At 32.6% G+C, this 16,511-nt stretch overlaps 2 protein-coding genes across 3 annotated transcripts; one reads left to right on the top strand and one right to left on the bottom strand.

Annotated features, from left to right (window-relative positions):
* Positions 1 to 227: 227 nt before the first annotated feature.
* On the bottom strand, positions 228 to 3,391 carry EDA14 (embryo sac development arrest 14). Of its 2 annotated transcripts, XR_002602380.2 has the most exons (10): positions 3,085 to 3,391; positions 2,889 to 2,979; positions 2,708 to 2,799; positions 2,527 to 2,620; positions 2,340 to 2,419; positions 1,853 to 1,936; positions 1,005 to 1,104; positions 807 to 904; positions 636 to 689; positions 228 to 497 (listed from the first exon to the last, which is right to left on the bottom strand). XR_002602380.2 is itself a non-coding variant. In XM_022294255.2 (9 exons), the coding sequence occupies exons 1-8, from the start codon at positions 3,138 to 3,140 to the stop codon at positions 812 to 814; spliced, it is 690 nt and encodes a 229-aa protein (XP_022149947.1). In that variant the 5' UTR covers positions 3,141 to 3,389; the 3' UTR covers positions 228 to 497; positions 807 to 811. The 2 variants fall into 2 exon arrangements, 1 of the variants encoding a protein (XP_022149947.1); XM_022294255.2 differs by lacking the exon at positions 636 to 689 and having other exon boundaries at positions 3,085 to 3,389.
* A 2,889-nt stretch (positions 3,392 to 6,280) lies between these two features.
* Positions 6,281 to 11,470, top strand: CBSX6 (Cystathionine beta-synthase (CBS) family protein). Its single transcript, XM_022294210.2, has 3 exons — positions 6,281 to 6,849; positions 7,164 to 7,514; positions 10,362 to 11,470. The coding sequence occupies exons 2-3, from the start codon at positions 7,171 to 7,173 to the stop codon at positions 11,302 to 11,304; spliced, it is 1,287 nt and encodes a 428-aa protein (XP_022149902.1). The 5' UTR covers positions 6,281 to 6,849; positions 7,164 to 7,170; the 3' UTR covers positions 11,305 to 11,470.
* Positions 11,471 to 16,511: the final 5,041 nt, after the last annotated feature.

Below are 16,511 nucleotides of genomic sequence, written 5' to 3'. Positions count from 1 at the left end.
TGTATATATTTCAAAATTGTTGTTTTAAAAAAAATCAAAATTTTTGTTTGCAAAGTATGAAATATGATTCAAATCATATTTAGATTTTTCTTTAATCAGAAAAAACAAAAATGTTGTTTGCAAAATTTCTCTAAAATAAGAAATAAGACAGAAACAAGAGAAAAAAAACAGTTACAAAAACACTTGTGTTTCTTAAAAAATTAGAAACAAAGAATAAGAAACAGAAATATTATCAAAAGGCACTATATTTCTCACTAAACAACAATAAAGGTAAATCAATTACATTCTTCACCCCAGCAGAAAAACAGCATGTTTAATGAATTTGCTGTGTAAACAAAATTTTGCAAATAAACTCGAGGAACCAGACTGTAGATCTCCTCAGTGTTCTCAGCCTACTTTTTCTTTTTTTCCAAAGGATTTTCATGGAAGACAGAGCTTTATCCAGTTTCCCTGAGAATTGCAACTACATCCTCTGCAAAATCTGCTTGAGCCAGGAACTGTAAACAAATAGCCAAATTGGGTAATTTGAATATGGAATTAAAAACTATTTCTGATGATCTCAAGTTTACTAGACTGTGATACTTAGTGTTTCAAAAATTTAGAAAATCTAACAATGAGAGATAAATCGTGCTGACCTAAGCATAACTCTAAGTGTTCCAAACCAAATCTCTTCCCATGGCAATGGAATACTAGCAACCCACAAAGGATGACAAGAACTTTTACCAACTTGGGCAATCTGGTATTGTGCTTAAATATTGCAAAAGTAAGAAGTGCTTAAAATGTATAAAGAAAGAACAGTATTAGACCTTAATCAGCGCTTTCGTTCTTTCCGCCACTTGTATATAGGTTTTGAAGTCGGATTGGCGAGTTCATCTTCCCCAAGTTTACGTTTGCGTCCTTTTTTCTGTTAGAAGCATGTATAACATTTCAGATTCAGCGTCATTTTATTACAGCCTATCTGTCTACAAAACTGGAGCAGGCTACTAAAACACATTAAAAAGTACCCTTAATTCCTGTTGCAGTGTCATATCCATATAAAGTTTCTCTAATTCACTGACTCTACTCCTCCTTGCCTCCAATTCTTTGTAAGAAGCAACGGTTTTCCTGTGTTCAGAAAAAGAGCTTCACTAACCAAAATAAGGAAATTACGTACAAATCAGGCAACAGTTAAAGCATTGGAAACGAGATCCAGAAATGAAAATCGTTTTGCAGTGTAAAATATGCATCACTTACTAGCATGAAGTTCTTAGTATTATTCTCAGACATGAGACAATCATTGTAAAAAAAACCAATGTCAAGAATTTTGATTTGCACCATCATCATGCAAGATAAATTCTATAGAGAAACAATACTTTAATATGAAGCATCCACACCACAGAATATTGCAAGTGATTCCGTCCCAATTTTCCAATTAGTTAAAACTAAATCAAATGTAAATGCAACTGCCTCCCTTATTATTAAAAGCCACGGCCATTCCTTTTTTGTGATATCTGTGTAAATTCAGCATAACTGCTGCATTGGATAGAACATAAATATTGATGTTCCACATGTAAATGATTTACTTGCAATTAAGCAACCAAAACTATATTACAAGGAATGTCACTAAAGAGAGAATATTCAACGGAGGTAAAGGAGTGGGAAGAAGTTTTTTTTTGGCTAAATCATTCTGTTCCTGTAGGTACTCACCCGTTCAGTAATACCCTTGTAATTAAATATAATCGGAGTGGATTTATGGAAACTCCTAAAGAGGTGCTTCCTTTCCATTAGCCTGATTTATATTTCTAGATCAACCTAAAAGTGTCCTGCTTCGATATAAAAATGCAGCAGTTTGTATCCTCAGTAATAATGTTACCTTCTAATACTATCAGGAACTGCCTCAGAAGATGCCGCGGATCTGCCGTTGGTAAAACGGGATTGAATTTTGTTGGCCTCCTCCCTGCAAGTAATCAACAATGATTTAAAACACAAGTAACTTCACTGCAATAGAATGAACAGAAAGCAAATGAGTCATGGCTGACTTTCTGCAAAATAAAAAGCTTGAATGCGTTTTAATAAGATGACATAAAGGCTAAAGCAACAATTTGAATGTCCTTAAGTTTATACTTGTCTTATGTTGGAAATGTGTTCTCAAGTATGGCTGCTATACTGAAAATTTGTGAAATCCTAAAATAAAGAGGAATTTCTAAATTTTATTGTGTCACAGTGTTTTATCTCATTTGTATTTTGAAAATCGAAGTCAAGGCGGTCGTTATATAATTTCACCCATTTAATTCAGACCATGGATTATCTGATACATTTTTTATATGGAAAGTGGAAAAAGATTCAAATTGAGCTCAAACCTGTCTTCAGCAAAGTAAAGATGCTTATTTGATGGCTGACTATCAAGAGAATGTAACGTGGCTGTCAATTTTTCAATTTTCTGTACAGAAGAGTGAGAATTTAATATAGTAGACAATTTCATAAGCAAATCAGTTCTTCAAAGGACTCCTTGTTAATTAAGAAAATTTAAGCTCGCAGAGAACTCACCTTTTTCTCACTCTGCATTTTCTGAAGTATATAGCCAGAATCTTGGGTTTTCATCAGCATGAGTTGCTCTGCAGTATACTTATTTGCCTGACTCCTACAGATCACAAAGGTTAAGAGATTTAAGCAAATTGAAAGAAGAGCTGAAAATCAATCGTTCTAAGAAATTATCCAAAATGGTTACTCTAGTTTATGGACTCCATCAACTGTTCTCGTCCTAATCATCTTAAAGTAAAATTCATCTGGATTCCTGAAGGCTGCCTTCTCTTTAAGTATCTGAAAATCATCAATGGGAAAAACACATAACAACCAATTAAGAACATGCTGATACTTGATATAATTCAAGAAACAAACAGAAAATTTACCCGTAAAGTATCCTCCTTCTTGTGATAAGCCTTAGCACGCTCGATATAGTCTTTGTGTTTCTCAAGAAGCCCAAATTTCTTCCGAGATTGCCTAATCAATTACATAAATCCACCATCCAGCAAGAGGTCAGACATCACAATTTTTTGCTTTCAAAAGAAACGATCGTAGCAAAACATGAAAAATCCTATCACTTACGGCTGAGCTCGCTCCTTGTAAGGCCGTCGAGAGACCGCATTCTTTAGGGACGACATTTCTATCAACAAGAGAGCGGATGAGCGAACCAAAGCGTATGAACTTTTGCAGCTCAAAATCCAAATCAAAACAGAGAAATTAGAAGGAAAAAAACGCGGAAGGCGCTGGAGGAGGAGGAGAAATAATTTGAGAGAGGCGGCCGGTGGCGGAGCTGGAGGCGGTCGGCGGCGGAGATGTGGGTTGTCGGAAGAAGCAAACTTTCGGGGAAGGAAGTCGAGAGTAGTGCTTAGGGTTGTTTAAAAAACATCAAAATCTTTTATTCTTCTTTAGTTTTTTAATTATCAAAGTTGTGTCTTCGTGGGCTTCAAAAGAATCTTGAGCTTGGGCCTACGAATCTTGGGCTTGGGTCTTAGTGGGCTGAAAGTGGGAGAATAGGTTACTAGAGCATAGTTGAGCGGGCTAAGATACATGTATTCAACCAGTATGTCGGGATAGGAGATCGAATTCATAATTTAATGAACTAAGTTAAATAAATTAATTAATTAATAACTACAAATATATATAAAAATCCATAATTTATAAGAAAAAATTAGTACTTATATAAACGTAAGGAAATATGTGACCTTGTTAGGTCTATATAAGATACCAATTTTTAGTGTTAATTTATCTCTAAATAATTTGCTCTTCATAATAAGCTTATGGGATATGGATCAATAGATCGAATTAATATATAAAGATATTAAGTTATAGACAATAAGACTTCTTATTTGAGTAGGAAAGAATTCAATTTTTTTTCTTTTTGTTTCATCTATATTTGATACAAGACTCGTCCATTCAATTGTGCTCTACTTTGAAAGGAAACTTTTTTATTCTTTGTTCTTACTAGCGAGTTTTTTTTTTTTTTTTTTTAATTATTGTGTGTTGTATTAAAATTGATTTGGTTGGATTCATATATCATATTTTATAACAAGTTTAACAAAACTCATCTTAATCTCTTTGCATATCCTACTATTCAAGGTCACATTTGTAATACAAATATATCCGATGATCAGTAATCTGTTATATAATTTTCAATTTTGGTCCTTTATTATCTATTAACATTTTTCAATTTTATTCCTGATGTATTAAAAATCACAAATTAGGTCCCTAAGTAACAACAAATTTGTTATATTTTGTTAATGTGCCTATTTAAGTTATTGTGTTTATTAATGTATCTGAATTTGTAGATATGTCTCTTAAAATAAGTAAATTTTATTGATGATTGATGAATGGATTGAGTTTGACTTTTTAGTGCGTTGAGTTTCATTTGTCAAGTAGCATTCAGATTGAATTGAGTTCATTATTAAATATTTAATCATCATTTAAACTGACCCAACAATAGAGAAACTTTGCGTACAGGTGCAACATGGTCATAAATGAGAAAGTTTAATCTGTTGAAATTTTGTAAATATTTCATCCATAAACAAGGTTTTAAGAATTAATGTCGATGGAAATGATGAGATCTAAAAAATGCATGAACAAGAGAGACAAATTTAATTATTATTATGAATTTTTTTTTACTATGTGACTCTAAATCTATTAGAAAACTTATACTAAAAGAAATTCAAAACTAAATATTTATTGCCCCATCAACCTAAAAAGTAGGTTAAATTATAAATTTAATATTTGAATTTTTAAGTTTGTGTGCAATAGAATGCTGAACTTTAAAAAGTATTTAATACATTATTAAATTTTCAATTTTGTGTCTAATAGGTATACTATTTTTAAAAGTATCCAATAGACTTTTGAAGTTTCAATTTGTGTCCATTCTCAAATAGATCCCTAATTTATTGAATATTTTTTTAAAATTAACAAGATTAGATATTAAATTGAATTTTTTGTGTTTAATATGTCCATAAACTTTCAATTTAGTGTCTAATAGGTTCGTGAATTTTAAAAAACATCGAGTATGTCGATGACTACTAGACAAAAGATTGAAAGTTTAGAGATTCATGAGATACAAAATTGAAACTTTATGGACCTATTAATAATAATAATAATATTGAAATTCAAGACTGAGTTAAAAAAAAAACATTAGACATATACCTAAAGTTTCAAAGGCTAAATTTGTAATTCAAACTTAAAAATTAATATAAAAACATCACATCATTTTTCCTTTTTAAGTAACTAAAAAAAATAGGGCACAAACTCCAATCAATTAGAACATGGATTTGATGTCTTGGATTGCACTATTAGCTAAAAGATGAAAAAATTAATAATGAAATAATGGAAGGAACTTTGAATTTCAAGTTTGATTTATTAGGTGAGGTCAAAAATTATCGAAAGGTTTATTTGAGTTGAGATGGCTTTAGCCTCTTAACTTTTATGACGTGCATTTTAGTTCTTGAACCCCAACAAATAAAAATAAAAATTAACTATTTTGATCTTTCTTATATTATCGTGTCATCTAAATATTAATTTATCTCATAATCTTTTTAACATATGTGATTTGAATATATGCTTACGTTAAAATATCAGTATACATATTCAAAACAGTATTATCAATTCTTTCGAAAGTTTAGAAACTTGTTTGATCAGGAAAATGACCAATACCGCGGACCTCGACTTGGATTGAGAGCAACTCAATGGATGAGCTGGGAGTAGCTCGCCGGATTAAACTCGAGAGATAATTTAGTATTTGCGTACCTGAAAACGAAGTGAATGGATTCTGTTTATAAGTGATTTCTCCAACAATATTCCCGACAAGGCCTGTGAATCACGACGTGTTGTCGTGTAGTCTGTCGAAGACTGGAGGTGAGCCAAGGTGAAACTAATCAGTAGAGCAAATAAATAAGAATGCTTTTACATCAAGCTTGATCGGCTCGGCCACGTAAGACGTCGGTTCGTTCAAGGAACGTATGACCGAGTTGAGGAAACTTGAAGTTGTTAATGACTTAATCATCCAACCAATATGTGCCACCTATGAGCCGAAATCTATCTCCAATAAAACTAAAATATAATAAACTTAGAATTTTAGCTAACATTCTCAAAGCTGAGAGACTAAAATGAAATAATCGAAACTATTGGTGAAAGGGACTAAGAAAGATATTTGTTAATAGAATAATCTTCCTCTTTTTGGATCATTCCACACATTTTTTTTCTCTCTATAATTTGATTGATATTATTAACATTATCCTAATTATTTTTCACCCTCATCCTCAATTCATCATGTGGCTTGAAACTCGAAACGAACCCAATTTTGCAAATTTTGCAATTTTCAATTCTCAATTTGGCTTTTAAATAATCGAAGAAGGCGTCTGTTCAAGCTTCAACATCACTCATTGATTGCCATTGCCAACTCTGTTTCTCCCCAATAATTCTCATTCATTCTCGTCCATCTCTCTCTCAATCGCCATTTTTCTTGTTCGAGAAATCGACCAGATCCTCCCCTTCCGCTGAATTTTCACCCTGTTCGTTGTGTTCTTGTGATTGTTCCGTGGTGTGGGTCGAGCCGAGAGAGCGATCTTTCATGGGCATTAACTCTGCACCTTCCTCTTCCCTCGTTATTCATTGTCAATGGCGGATTCTCTTTTCCCTGCGTTTCTGAGCCTCCGCCGATTGCCTATTACTTGTTTTGATCTCTTGCTTATCTTCCTCCATTCTCTTTTATAGCTTTCGCCCCCTTTCTCCGGGTTTTCCGGCCTCTTTCTCTCTCTCCAGTAGTCTGCCGTTCGGTTCCCGAGAAAATTGAGAGCGAGCGAACAGAACCTCGGTACTTTTCCTTTCAAGGTTTGTTATACTCTCTTTTTATTGCTCTGCGGAATTTAATATTATCCTATTCTTCATTGTTGTACTTGGGTCTTGGGGGTTTTTTTTAATAATTAATCTGGTGGATTTGGATCTCAAATCAGAAAGAAAGGGGAGAATCTTTCCGTTTCTTTCAGTTTTCGCGGTTCTGAGAATCGTTGGGAAGCTACTGAATCTTGAATTCCCGGGAACACAGTGGCCTGCGTGCCCTGCTGATAGTAATCTTGAGGGAATTTGTATCCAAAATTGATCTCATAGGGATTGGTTTCTTTTGTTTTTTGTTGGGTTTGTTGCAGAGTTATCATGGCATCGGTGTTTCTTTACCATGTGGTTGGGGATCTGACGGTGGGAAAGCCGGAGATGGTGGAGTTTTACGAGACGGAGACGATTGAAACGGCGATAAGGGTGATTGGAGAGTCGACAGAGTGTGGAATTCCGATTTGGAAGAAGAAAACTCATGTGGGAATGATTGAGAATGGTGAAATGAAACAGCAGAGATTTGTGGGGATTCTCTCTTCCTTGGATATTGTGGCCTTCTTGGCTAGAACTGAGCATTTAGAGGATCAGGATAGGGCAATGAAGACCCCAGTTTCAGAGGTCATCGTTCCCAACCAGTCATTGTTGAGGCAGGTCGATCCTGCAACAAGGTTAGCCTCTTTTACTTGGGATTTTGCTTTACTCGTTTCTTAACTTCATATGTTAATGTCACTGTGTTTCTTTTTTCTGATTTGATCCAATTCTAATATTTGATCATCTAATTACGATGTTTGGCTGATGGAATATTGTTAATTGTTCTTACCTGAAGCATTTTGAAGTAATTTTATTGGATGCTATCAAAAGTAGTACTGTTTCTTCTTGTTTTCTTCTGTAGAATTTTGGTACTTCGACTCTGATTCCTATTGCAGTCAATGTGCAAATCTATTGCCTGTTAACTTTTGACTGTTTTTCGAGTGTTATGGGTCTTCACAAGTTATGATTATCCAACTTTTTAGATTTGCTTGCATAGTGCTTTTTAGGTTTACTTTTTTTATGCTCTTCTTTTTCTTCTTCAAATCTCTCAAATATGCGACTTACTGGTTTTGGAGTCTTTTATTTAGCAATTGGATTTAAACTTGCAGTTTTTCAACTGTAAATGACCCGAGTTATAACTAGAATATTGATTTTCGATGCGTTTCTTATAAATCTTCTACTAAACATACATATTTCAGCAAAAAAATAAAAATTATTCTTTATATTTTGATTTTTTTTAGAACAGTTAAAACCTACCTAATGATTATGAGAAAATATATACATAGGTCCATGGATAAGTATGGATTGTCTCTGGATAGTTCGAAATGTAATTATATTATAGTTCATGTTACTTTCTTCTTTTTATTTAACATATTGTAATATGTCCTATTTGGACAATTTTGTAGTTTAAACAGTTTGTTCTTGTTCTGTTCTCCCACCAGCAAATAGAATACTGTTTTAACCAAGAAGAGTTTATACATGTAAGCCCTTGCTAGACTCAAAAGAATGAGATTTATTTATTTATTTAAAAACAGAGGAACTTTTCACTGATATATGAAAATATTAATAAAAAATGAACGGAGAAATCTAATAACAACACTTTTTTATTGATGTAAGAAATAGAAATACTTTTGATTGATGTACTTTTGATTGATGTATGAAAAGAGTAAAAAATGAACAGAGAAATCTAAGAACAACAAAGAAAACTACCTGGCCAATAGCATGCGAGATTGCTGGAAATTGAGTAAAAGTGGCAATAGAGACAGTAAAACAGAGACAACCTGTTTAACAAAGAACAACCTGCAGACTAAAAATTATAAGGTATCCCGAAATAGAAAATCCTTTGGAGTCGAACAAACTTTATAAAAAAATCCTTTAGTGTAGCATGACTGTATTCTGTTCCCATCTCATAATTATTCACATATTCATCAGTCAAAGTCTTATCAGCTTCTGGAGATTTTTTGTCAGTAGGACACCTAAAGTTTTTCTCCCTGGTTTTTAAAGTCACTGGTTTAGCTCGTTTCAGATGCGTTTGACTCAAGAAACTAGAGTAGCTGGCTGATAATTAAGACTTGTTTGTTTACAGTTTTATTTTTGTTGTTTTGCTTTTAAAAATCTAGCTTATAAATAGAATTTATACCTTGCTTTCTAGTTTGCCACTTTTCATAAACACCCTTTGAATTCCTAATCGAATTTCAAAAACAAAGAACAGCTTCGTGAAAACTAATTTTTTTTAGTTTTAAAAATTTGGATAGGATCTTAAAAACGTTTTTGAAATAAGATTAGAACTCAAAGAAAATGTTAGTAAATAAGCATGAATTTAAATAAAAGAAAACAACAAAAATGTTATCAAACAGGTCTTTAACTCCCAAGTAATGTATTTTTCACCGAATGCATGCTCCAATAGTCAACATTTTGAGATCAGCAGTTCAGACAATTGGAAAATGTTCATAAGGACAAGAATTTGTTTGTTGCTTCCGATTTTACAGGCTTTCAATAGGATCAATTACCTTCTGAATGGTACTTTGTTATTTCTTCGCAGTCTTGCAAATTAGTTTTCATCTGAATCAATGACACTAATCTTAAGTTAAAAGATTACTAGCTTGGGCTCTATTTGTGGTATTTTAGACTCATGAAGAAAAAAGTGCTTTCTTAATGTTACTAATAAATGATGGGTACAATCTCTTAAGATTAAAGGTGACCAAATTTAAGAGCTCAAGTTTACGAACTGTGTTTGATATGAAAAGTAGATATCAGTGGTTCTCTCTTCCCTTCAATTTTTTCTCATGAAAATAATATATCTTTTTGTAACGTTTATGATTTCCGTTATGTTTTTTTGAGTGCAAACAATTTGGTTTCTCAAAGGTTGTCAATCAAAAAGTTTTTAATTATGGCGTTAGCTTTGAACAGTGCAGGCAGGAGTTAACAAGTGTTTGCCATTACGAAACTGACCATCATAGTTTGAATCAAGATTTACAAAGGAATCTCTAGGGTTGTAAATGTTGCAGAGGATTTTAGCTTATTTTTAGCCTCGAGGTGGACTATTCAGAAGTATTTTTGTGATTACACTTCTTTTTAACAGACCAATTAGAGTCTTTTAGTAACCTCCCTTCATTTCTTAGTTGATTTGGACTCGTTATCCAGAGGGAACCAATTTTGCCTTTGGATCTCGGACCTTCTACCGGATGTAACAAGAGACCGATTACAGATAGGGTCTTACTACGTCAGCTTTCTTTTTTGCTTCAAATCTTATTGGTACTTGGTAGTTATAGTTATCCATTGACTGGATAGCCTTTTTTCTTGTCTTCGTGTTGTTGTAATTGAAGGTGCTTAGTTATTTCTTGAGGGCATCATTTAGCAATTCATAGGTTGATGATAGATTAAGAGACCCTAGAAACTACATGAAAGAAATTTGTTGTTATCCTTCTTAATTGTGTTGGTGTGACGTTCAATTGACTTAACCTCTTGATTTGTCCTTGTGAAAGATTGATAGACGCATTGGAAATGATGAAGCAAGGCGTGAGGCGTCTCCTAATTCGAAAGAGTGTGGTGTGGAAAGGGATGAGCAAACGGTTTTCCATTCTCTATAACGGCAAGTGGCTCAAGACTATTGATACCCCTTGTGGTAGCAGCAATAATCTCAACATAAATGCTAATCGCCCATCGTCGTCTTCCACCTCTGGCCATGAGAAGTTCTGTTGTCTGTCGAGAGAAGATGTCATCCGTTTCCTTATTGGTTGCCTGGGTGCCCTTGCACCACTCCCTCTATCCTCCATCTCTACTCTAGGAGTCATCAACCCAAACTACTGCTCGATTGATGCCTCGACTCCTGCAATCGATGTTACTCGTAAGCTTCCTGACGATCCTATTGCAGTTGCTGTTGTGGAAAACATGCATGATGATCAATATAAGATCATTGGAGAGATCTCAGCCTCCAAACTTTGGAAATGCAACTACTTGGCTGCTGCATGGGCTTTAGCCAATCTTTCTGCTGGGCAGTTTGTTATGGGGGTAGAAGACAACATGACCTCACGAATGGTCCCCGATCTTTCGGCTAACGCTAGCATTGGCGAAAACGACTCTGCCAATGCCGGTGGAGCAACACGGGCGAAGAAATTCAGCAGTAGAAGTATTGGATTCAACCCATCGAGTCCGACATTTGGGATCAGTCGGAGCATGTACCGGGGCAGAAGCGCTCCCTTGACATGTAAAGTTACGAGTTCATTGGCTGCTGTTATGGCTCAGATGCTTTCTCACAGGGCAAGCCATGTCTGGGTAACTGAGGATGAAAATGATGATATTTTGGTTGGAGTTATGGGTTACAATGATATTTTAGCTGCAGTTACCAAGCAACCTGCGTCGTTTACACCGGCAAGCGCCTCAGCGAATCGCTCCTACGAGGCGCTCGGAAATTCGATTCAAATCTAAAATTGTTGTTTCTTCATCAATTCTACTGCTCCACAGTGCTCCCCTGTGTAGTTTAATTTTTAATTATATAAATGTGTATACGCGAGAGAGATTTGAGCTTCATGTGAACTTGTTGCTTCCATAAATTTTTGACAATGGAACTGTCGTATTAGTTATTTGTACTGAAGATTTGATTTGAGAGTGGTTTTAGTAAAAATTGTTAAAATTATCAAAAGTGTTTAATAGCAAATCATTTTGAATGTTTGATTTTAAAGTGCTTTGGAAAATTTATTGATCATTTACATAGCTCAAGGCTCAAAATCATCGTATTGGCTGTTTTCTCTCACCATTATTTAAAGTTCTTTTATGTTATTTTCAAGTACGGATAAGTTTCAGTGAGTAAAAATGCTTGTAGGCACCAAAAGCACAATATCAATAAATAAATTAATATTATTTTAGATTAAATTAAATATTTAGTTGAAACTACTACTAGTTTGCAGACATATTGTTAAATGCACAAGCCGTGTTTTCATTGAGACCTTTGTTCTTAAATTTATGTTTCTTGATTATCAACTAAATGCACCTTTAAGAACTATATAATAACTCACGGAAGCAAAGCGTAATTTACTAAGTTATACTTCTATTATACTGTATACTATACACTAATAATTTAATAACTCACCGGTAATTTACAAAGTTTTAATCCAATTTCAATATTATTAATTGAAAAAGGAGAAAAAGTAAGACTAATGAGACATGAGTTGTAGAAGGAAAAAGAAATTAAAACACAAGGCAAAAAGTAATTATTAGGTAAAATGGAAATAGTATATTTTCTAAAACATTTTAGGTACCCCTAGTGCATTTTTTTTCTCTAAACAAAATTTGGTTTCCATCAAGCAAGGGGTGGAATCTTCTTCCCACTTAGCCCGCGTATATAGCTCGACTAGTTAAGATATTTATCTTATGACTAAAAGGTCATGAATTCGAATTCCAACTTCCTATATTGTACAAAAAAAAGATCTATAGGTAGTTTGTAATGAAATGTCATAAAAATATCGACAAAAGGTCAATATCAATAATAAATTTTTTGTAGTTTCCTCTAGTTTACCCTCTCTAAATTGTTAGAATGGAAAGATTATATATTTAAGTTATATCGTAAAACTTTGCCCCTCCTTATAGAAATTCCTGGATGCACCCCTTGACTTACACTTCAGGGTTGGGGAGCTCGGGCAGGGGACTTTTCTCTTCTCTAACGACCCTTGTTTTTACAATCACCTCAATTATATGTCTTTTAGAATTAATTTTTAGATTTTGTGAGAGAGAAATAATGCATATTTTTCTCTATTCCTTATTATTATTTTATTTTTATAATAAACAAACTTCATCTCAAATTAAAAAAAAATCATTATAAAGACAGTATGATGCGACAAGAATATATAAAAAGTTTAGTCACATAAGTAGGCTGAGAATAAGAGAGCATCAAAATTTTTGAAGTCTAAAGAGACAGGCAAGTCACTTGAGAAGCACATGAGATTAGACACATATGAATATGCTTGGAAAAAAAAAGGAATGAAGTATATATGCCTCTCAGCTCGTCTCTTCAACAATATTTAGACGTGAGAATTCGAATCGTCGTAATAAAATTTTAGAGCGGAGGAGAAAATTAGAGAGAAAACCAACTTTGAAATCCTCGTAGAAGTAGTAGTAATAATAATGATAATATTCAAAATATCACATAGTGAGATGAATGGTCGAGTAGTTAATATATTGTGATATTTTTTAAACGTCTTAGTTAACTTATTAATGACAGTTTATTGTTAACTGTCGTGCTTGCTATTTTCTTGATAAACAATAGAATGATGTTGAAAAATGTCACAGGATCTATTTGTGACGTTTTTTTTTTAAAATGCCACATAAAATCAAGTTTATAATATTTCAACAAGGCTCGGGCTTCTCGTTGGTTTTATTTCAAGGTATTCCCTTTCATTAGCTACCCGAGGTCAGACCTTGACTGAAAGGAAAGAGAAGGGACAAGTGGCTCTGATAACACATAGAACGCTGTTTTGATAGCATTGCTGAACCTGTTGCCACTCTCTGGCTCTATATCTCCTTCCCTTTTTCTCGATCTCCAGATATAAAAATTTTAGAGAGAGACATATTAAAAGAGGAAAAAAAAAACATAGGGAGAGAGTTATAGAGATGTCAAAGAGAGAATAGAGAAAAAAAAGTATCATTTTTTGAATGTAATTTTGCTTCGCCTATCGTATGTATTGGCTTGGTTTTGTGGAGAACCAAGTGCTACAAGTTTATAAAGATATTACTATATAATAATTTTTAAGATTCAATTTCCAAATCTACTACTAAATACACATAAAAAAGACATGGAATACAATTTTGTTTTTAATTGAATATATTGTTTTCAGATTCTCAACTAAACGCACCCTAAAATATCCCGAAAAGATAAAGACGAAAAACACAACTCCAACTTAGCTACCATATCAATCTCACAAATCTAATGCTTCTAGAACAATTTAGTTCCTAATAACTTAAAGGTTAAAAAAAAAAAACTGACGATGGTCATCTAATTTGAGAATTAATTTTGATGTATTTTTCAACACTAAATATTGTAAGATCAGATAGTTTTTCCATAAAATTAGTCGAAAGACGCGTAAGTTGGCTCGAACACTTAATGATATAAAAAAAAGGAAAACTCAAATATTAAAAAGATTATGGTGGAGGTTGTTTGAATGGCCTTACGTGTGAAGAAACGGAAATGGAGTTCCCCTTTAAAACCCAAAGCAATTGAATTGGTGTCCAGCTAAGACAATTCCAGTTATAACCATTGAGATCGTGACAAGTGTCTTCTTAGCAACCACAAACTCTCTACTCTAGAATCTGTTCTTGTTGGCTCAATTATTTTATTCATAATCTAATATTTATGCACACAATTCTCTCAACTTTCACATTCCATTTTAGAATGGATGTTTATTTTATATATATATATATATATATCCCTAATTTAAAAATAGTACATAAAAAAACATGTTTGTAATTTTCGAAACTATTAACAAAGGTGTATGTGGCTGATTACGGGTGTTTCATGTTAAGTTTTTCCTCTTAAATATGGAAGACACTCGTAAAAAAAAAAAAAAATAGTAACCTTAGTTGTGACAATGTCCGGTGGAAGACTACTTATAAACTATCTCATGACTTGTTCTTTGTATCAAACTAAATTTATGTAAATTTTTGTATCCATTTTTGTGCTTTTACTTGTGTTTTCATGTTCTTATCTAGTTGGAGATTGTATCATGAATTAACAGGTAAATGTTAGGCCTAAAATTGCGACGAGTCGATTGAACGTGGTCATGTCATGTGTATAAATTCTATTTAAAACTAAGTGAATTGAGGGTGTGATTTACATACCAATAGGGACATTTGAAATCATTTTTGAAACAGGATATTATTTGTAAAAAGTTAAAATATAGTTTTGGTACCTAACAATTACTTCTATTTCTAATTTCGAGTCGGCCCTCGAGTTTATTTTCCAAACTTAATCTTTACTCAAACATGACACTCTATTAAATTGTCGATTCATATTCATGTCCACGTATAATTAATAGTTTATGACATGAAAATAAAAGAATGAATATATATTATACAGCACTCACTTGAGAAAATATAGAGTTAAATCCAATATTATAGATGTGTTAGACAATATAAGAAAATAGGTCAGGTACTTTTTGTTAAATTATGATAAAAACTAAATGTCTGGGGACTAAAATAAACCAGAAAGAAACTAAAGAAGCAAATTAATTACCTAATAATATATGTAATTATACTTAAAAATGTAATTCTTTATGTGTATATGGAAAGAATGTGTGAGAAAAATATGAGGCGAGATTACAAGTTTAGTCCTTGAATCTTTAAGTTCGTGTCACATAAATTATTTAACTTTGAAAAATATCTAATAAGTTTCCATCCTTTCATTATTCTTATGTGATTAATGGGTCATTGAACTTTAAAAGTATCTAATAGTAGTTATAGGTCACTAAGGGCTCGTTTGGTAATATTCCCGTTTCTTGTTTCTCGTTTCCAATTTTCTTAAGAAATCTAAGTATTTTTTAACTAACTTTGTTTTTTGTTTCTCCTTTTTTAGGAACATTCTTTGTATAGAAATTTTGGAAACAACCAAAACTAATTTCTCCTTTCTTGTTCCCATTTCCAAATTCGTCCAAAACATAAATAAAAAAAATATTTATATCATACTTGAATTCTTAGAGGTTGAACCATGCGATACATTTTTCTTCATTAAAAAGAAAGAAACGGAAACAAAAAAATAGAAACGTTACCAAACGAATCCTAAACTTTCAATTTTGTGTCTAGTATGTCTATGAACTAAAAAAGTGTCAAGTCCATGAACTTTAAATTTTGTATCTATTACACATTTTCTATAATTCAAGTGCCATTTTAGACACAAAATTCAAAGATCACAGTTACTATTAGACACAAAATTTAACTGTATATCTATAAGCTCATGAATTTAAAAAAAAAAATTAAAAAATATACTTGGTTCCTGTACTTTGGTTAAGGTAGTGATTTAGTCTATAAATTTTAGCTTGTAACGGTACTTTCAAATGACCAACAATTTAGTCCTTGAATTTTAGTATTTAACAACTTTGTCCCTATAGTTTAAAATTTCAATTGAGTACCTAACGTGATTTAGTCTTTGTAATTTATAAATACATTTGGTCCCTTATCTATTTATCAATCTACACATATAAGAAAATTAACCAAGATTTTCACAATAGGGACCAAATCGTTATAAACTTTAAACTATGTGACTAAATTGTTACACTAAAGTTCACGGGATTAAATTGTTACCAATTTGAAAGAATAAAAACTAAATCGTTGCCAACTAAAGTTTAGAAGTTAAATTGTTACTTTAGCGAAAGTACAAGGATCGTACCAAACGTGTTTTTTAACCATTTAAAAAAATGTCAAATACGTTAGGAATCCACTATACACAAAATTAAAAGTCATACTTTTTTCTAAAATTAAATGGATATATTAAACACAACCCTAAAATCTTAACACCGAACTTGATATTATTATTTATTATTTGTATTAAGTTAATCAAATTGTGGAGCTGACTTATTGAATATATGAAATGGAACTTTGATGCAAAATCCCACTATCTAATTATATAATTCGGAAAGTTTTCTTTGTTA

This window comes from Momordica charantia, assembly GCF_013281855.1.
Source record: "Momordica charantia cultivar OHB3-1 chromosome 8 unlocalized genomic scaffold, Mcharantia_2.0 BLBB01000008.1, whole genome shotgun sequence".
Lineage (NCBI taxonomy): Eukaryota > Viridiplantae > Streptophyta > Magnoliopsida > Cucurbitales > Cucurbitaceae > Momordica > Momordica charantia.
The sequence above is the reverse complement of the archived record's forward strand: the minus strand, read 5'-3'. Positions and strand labels throughout refer to the sequence as shown.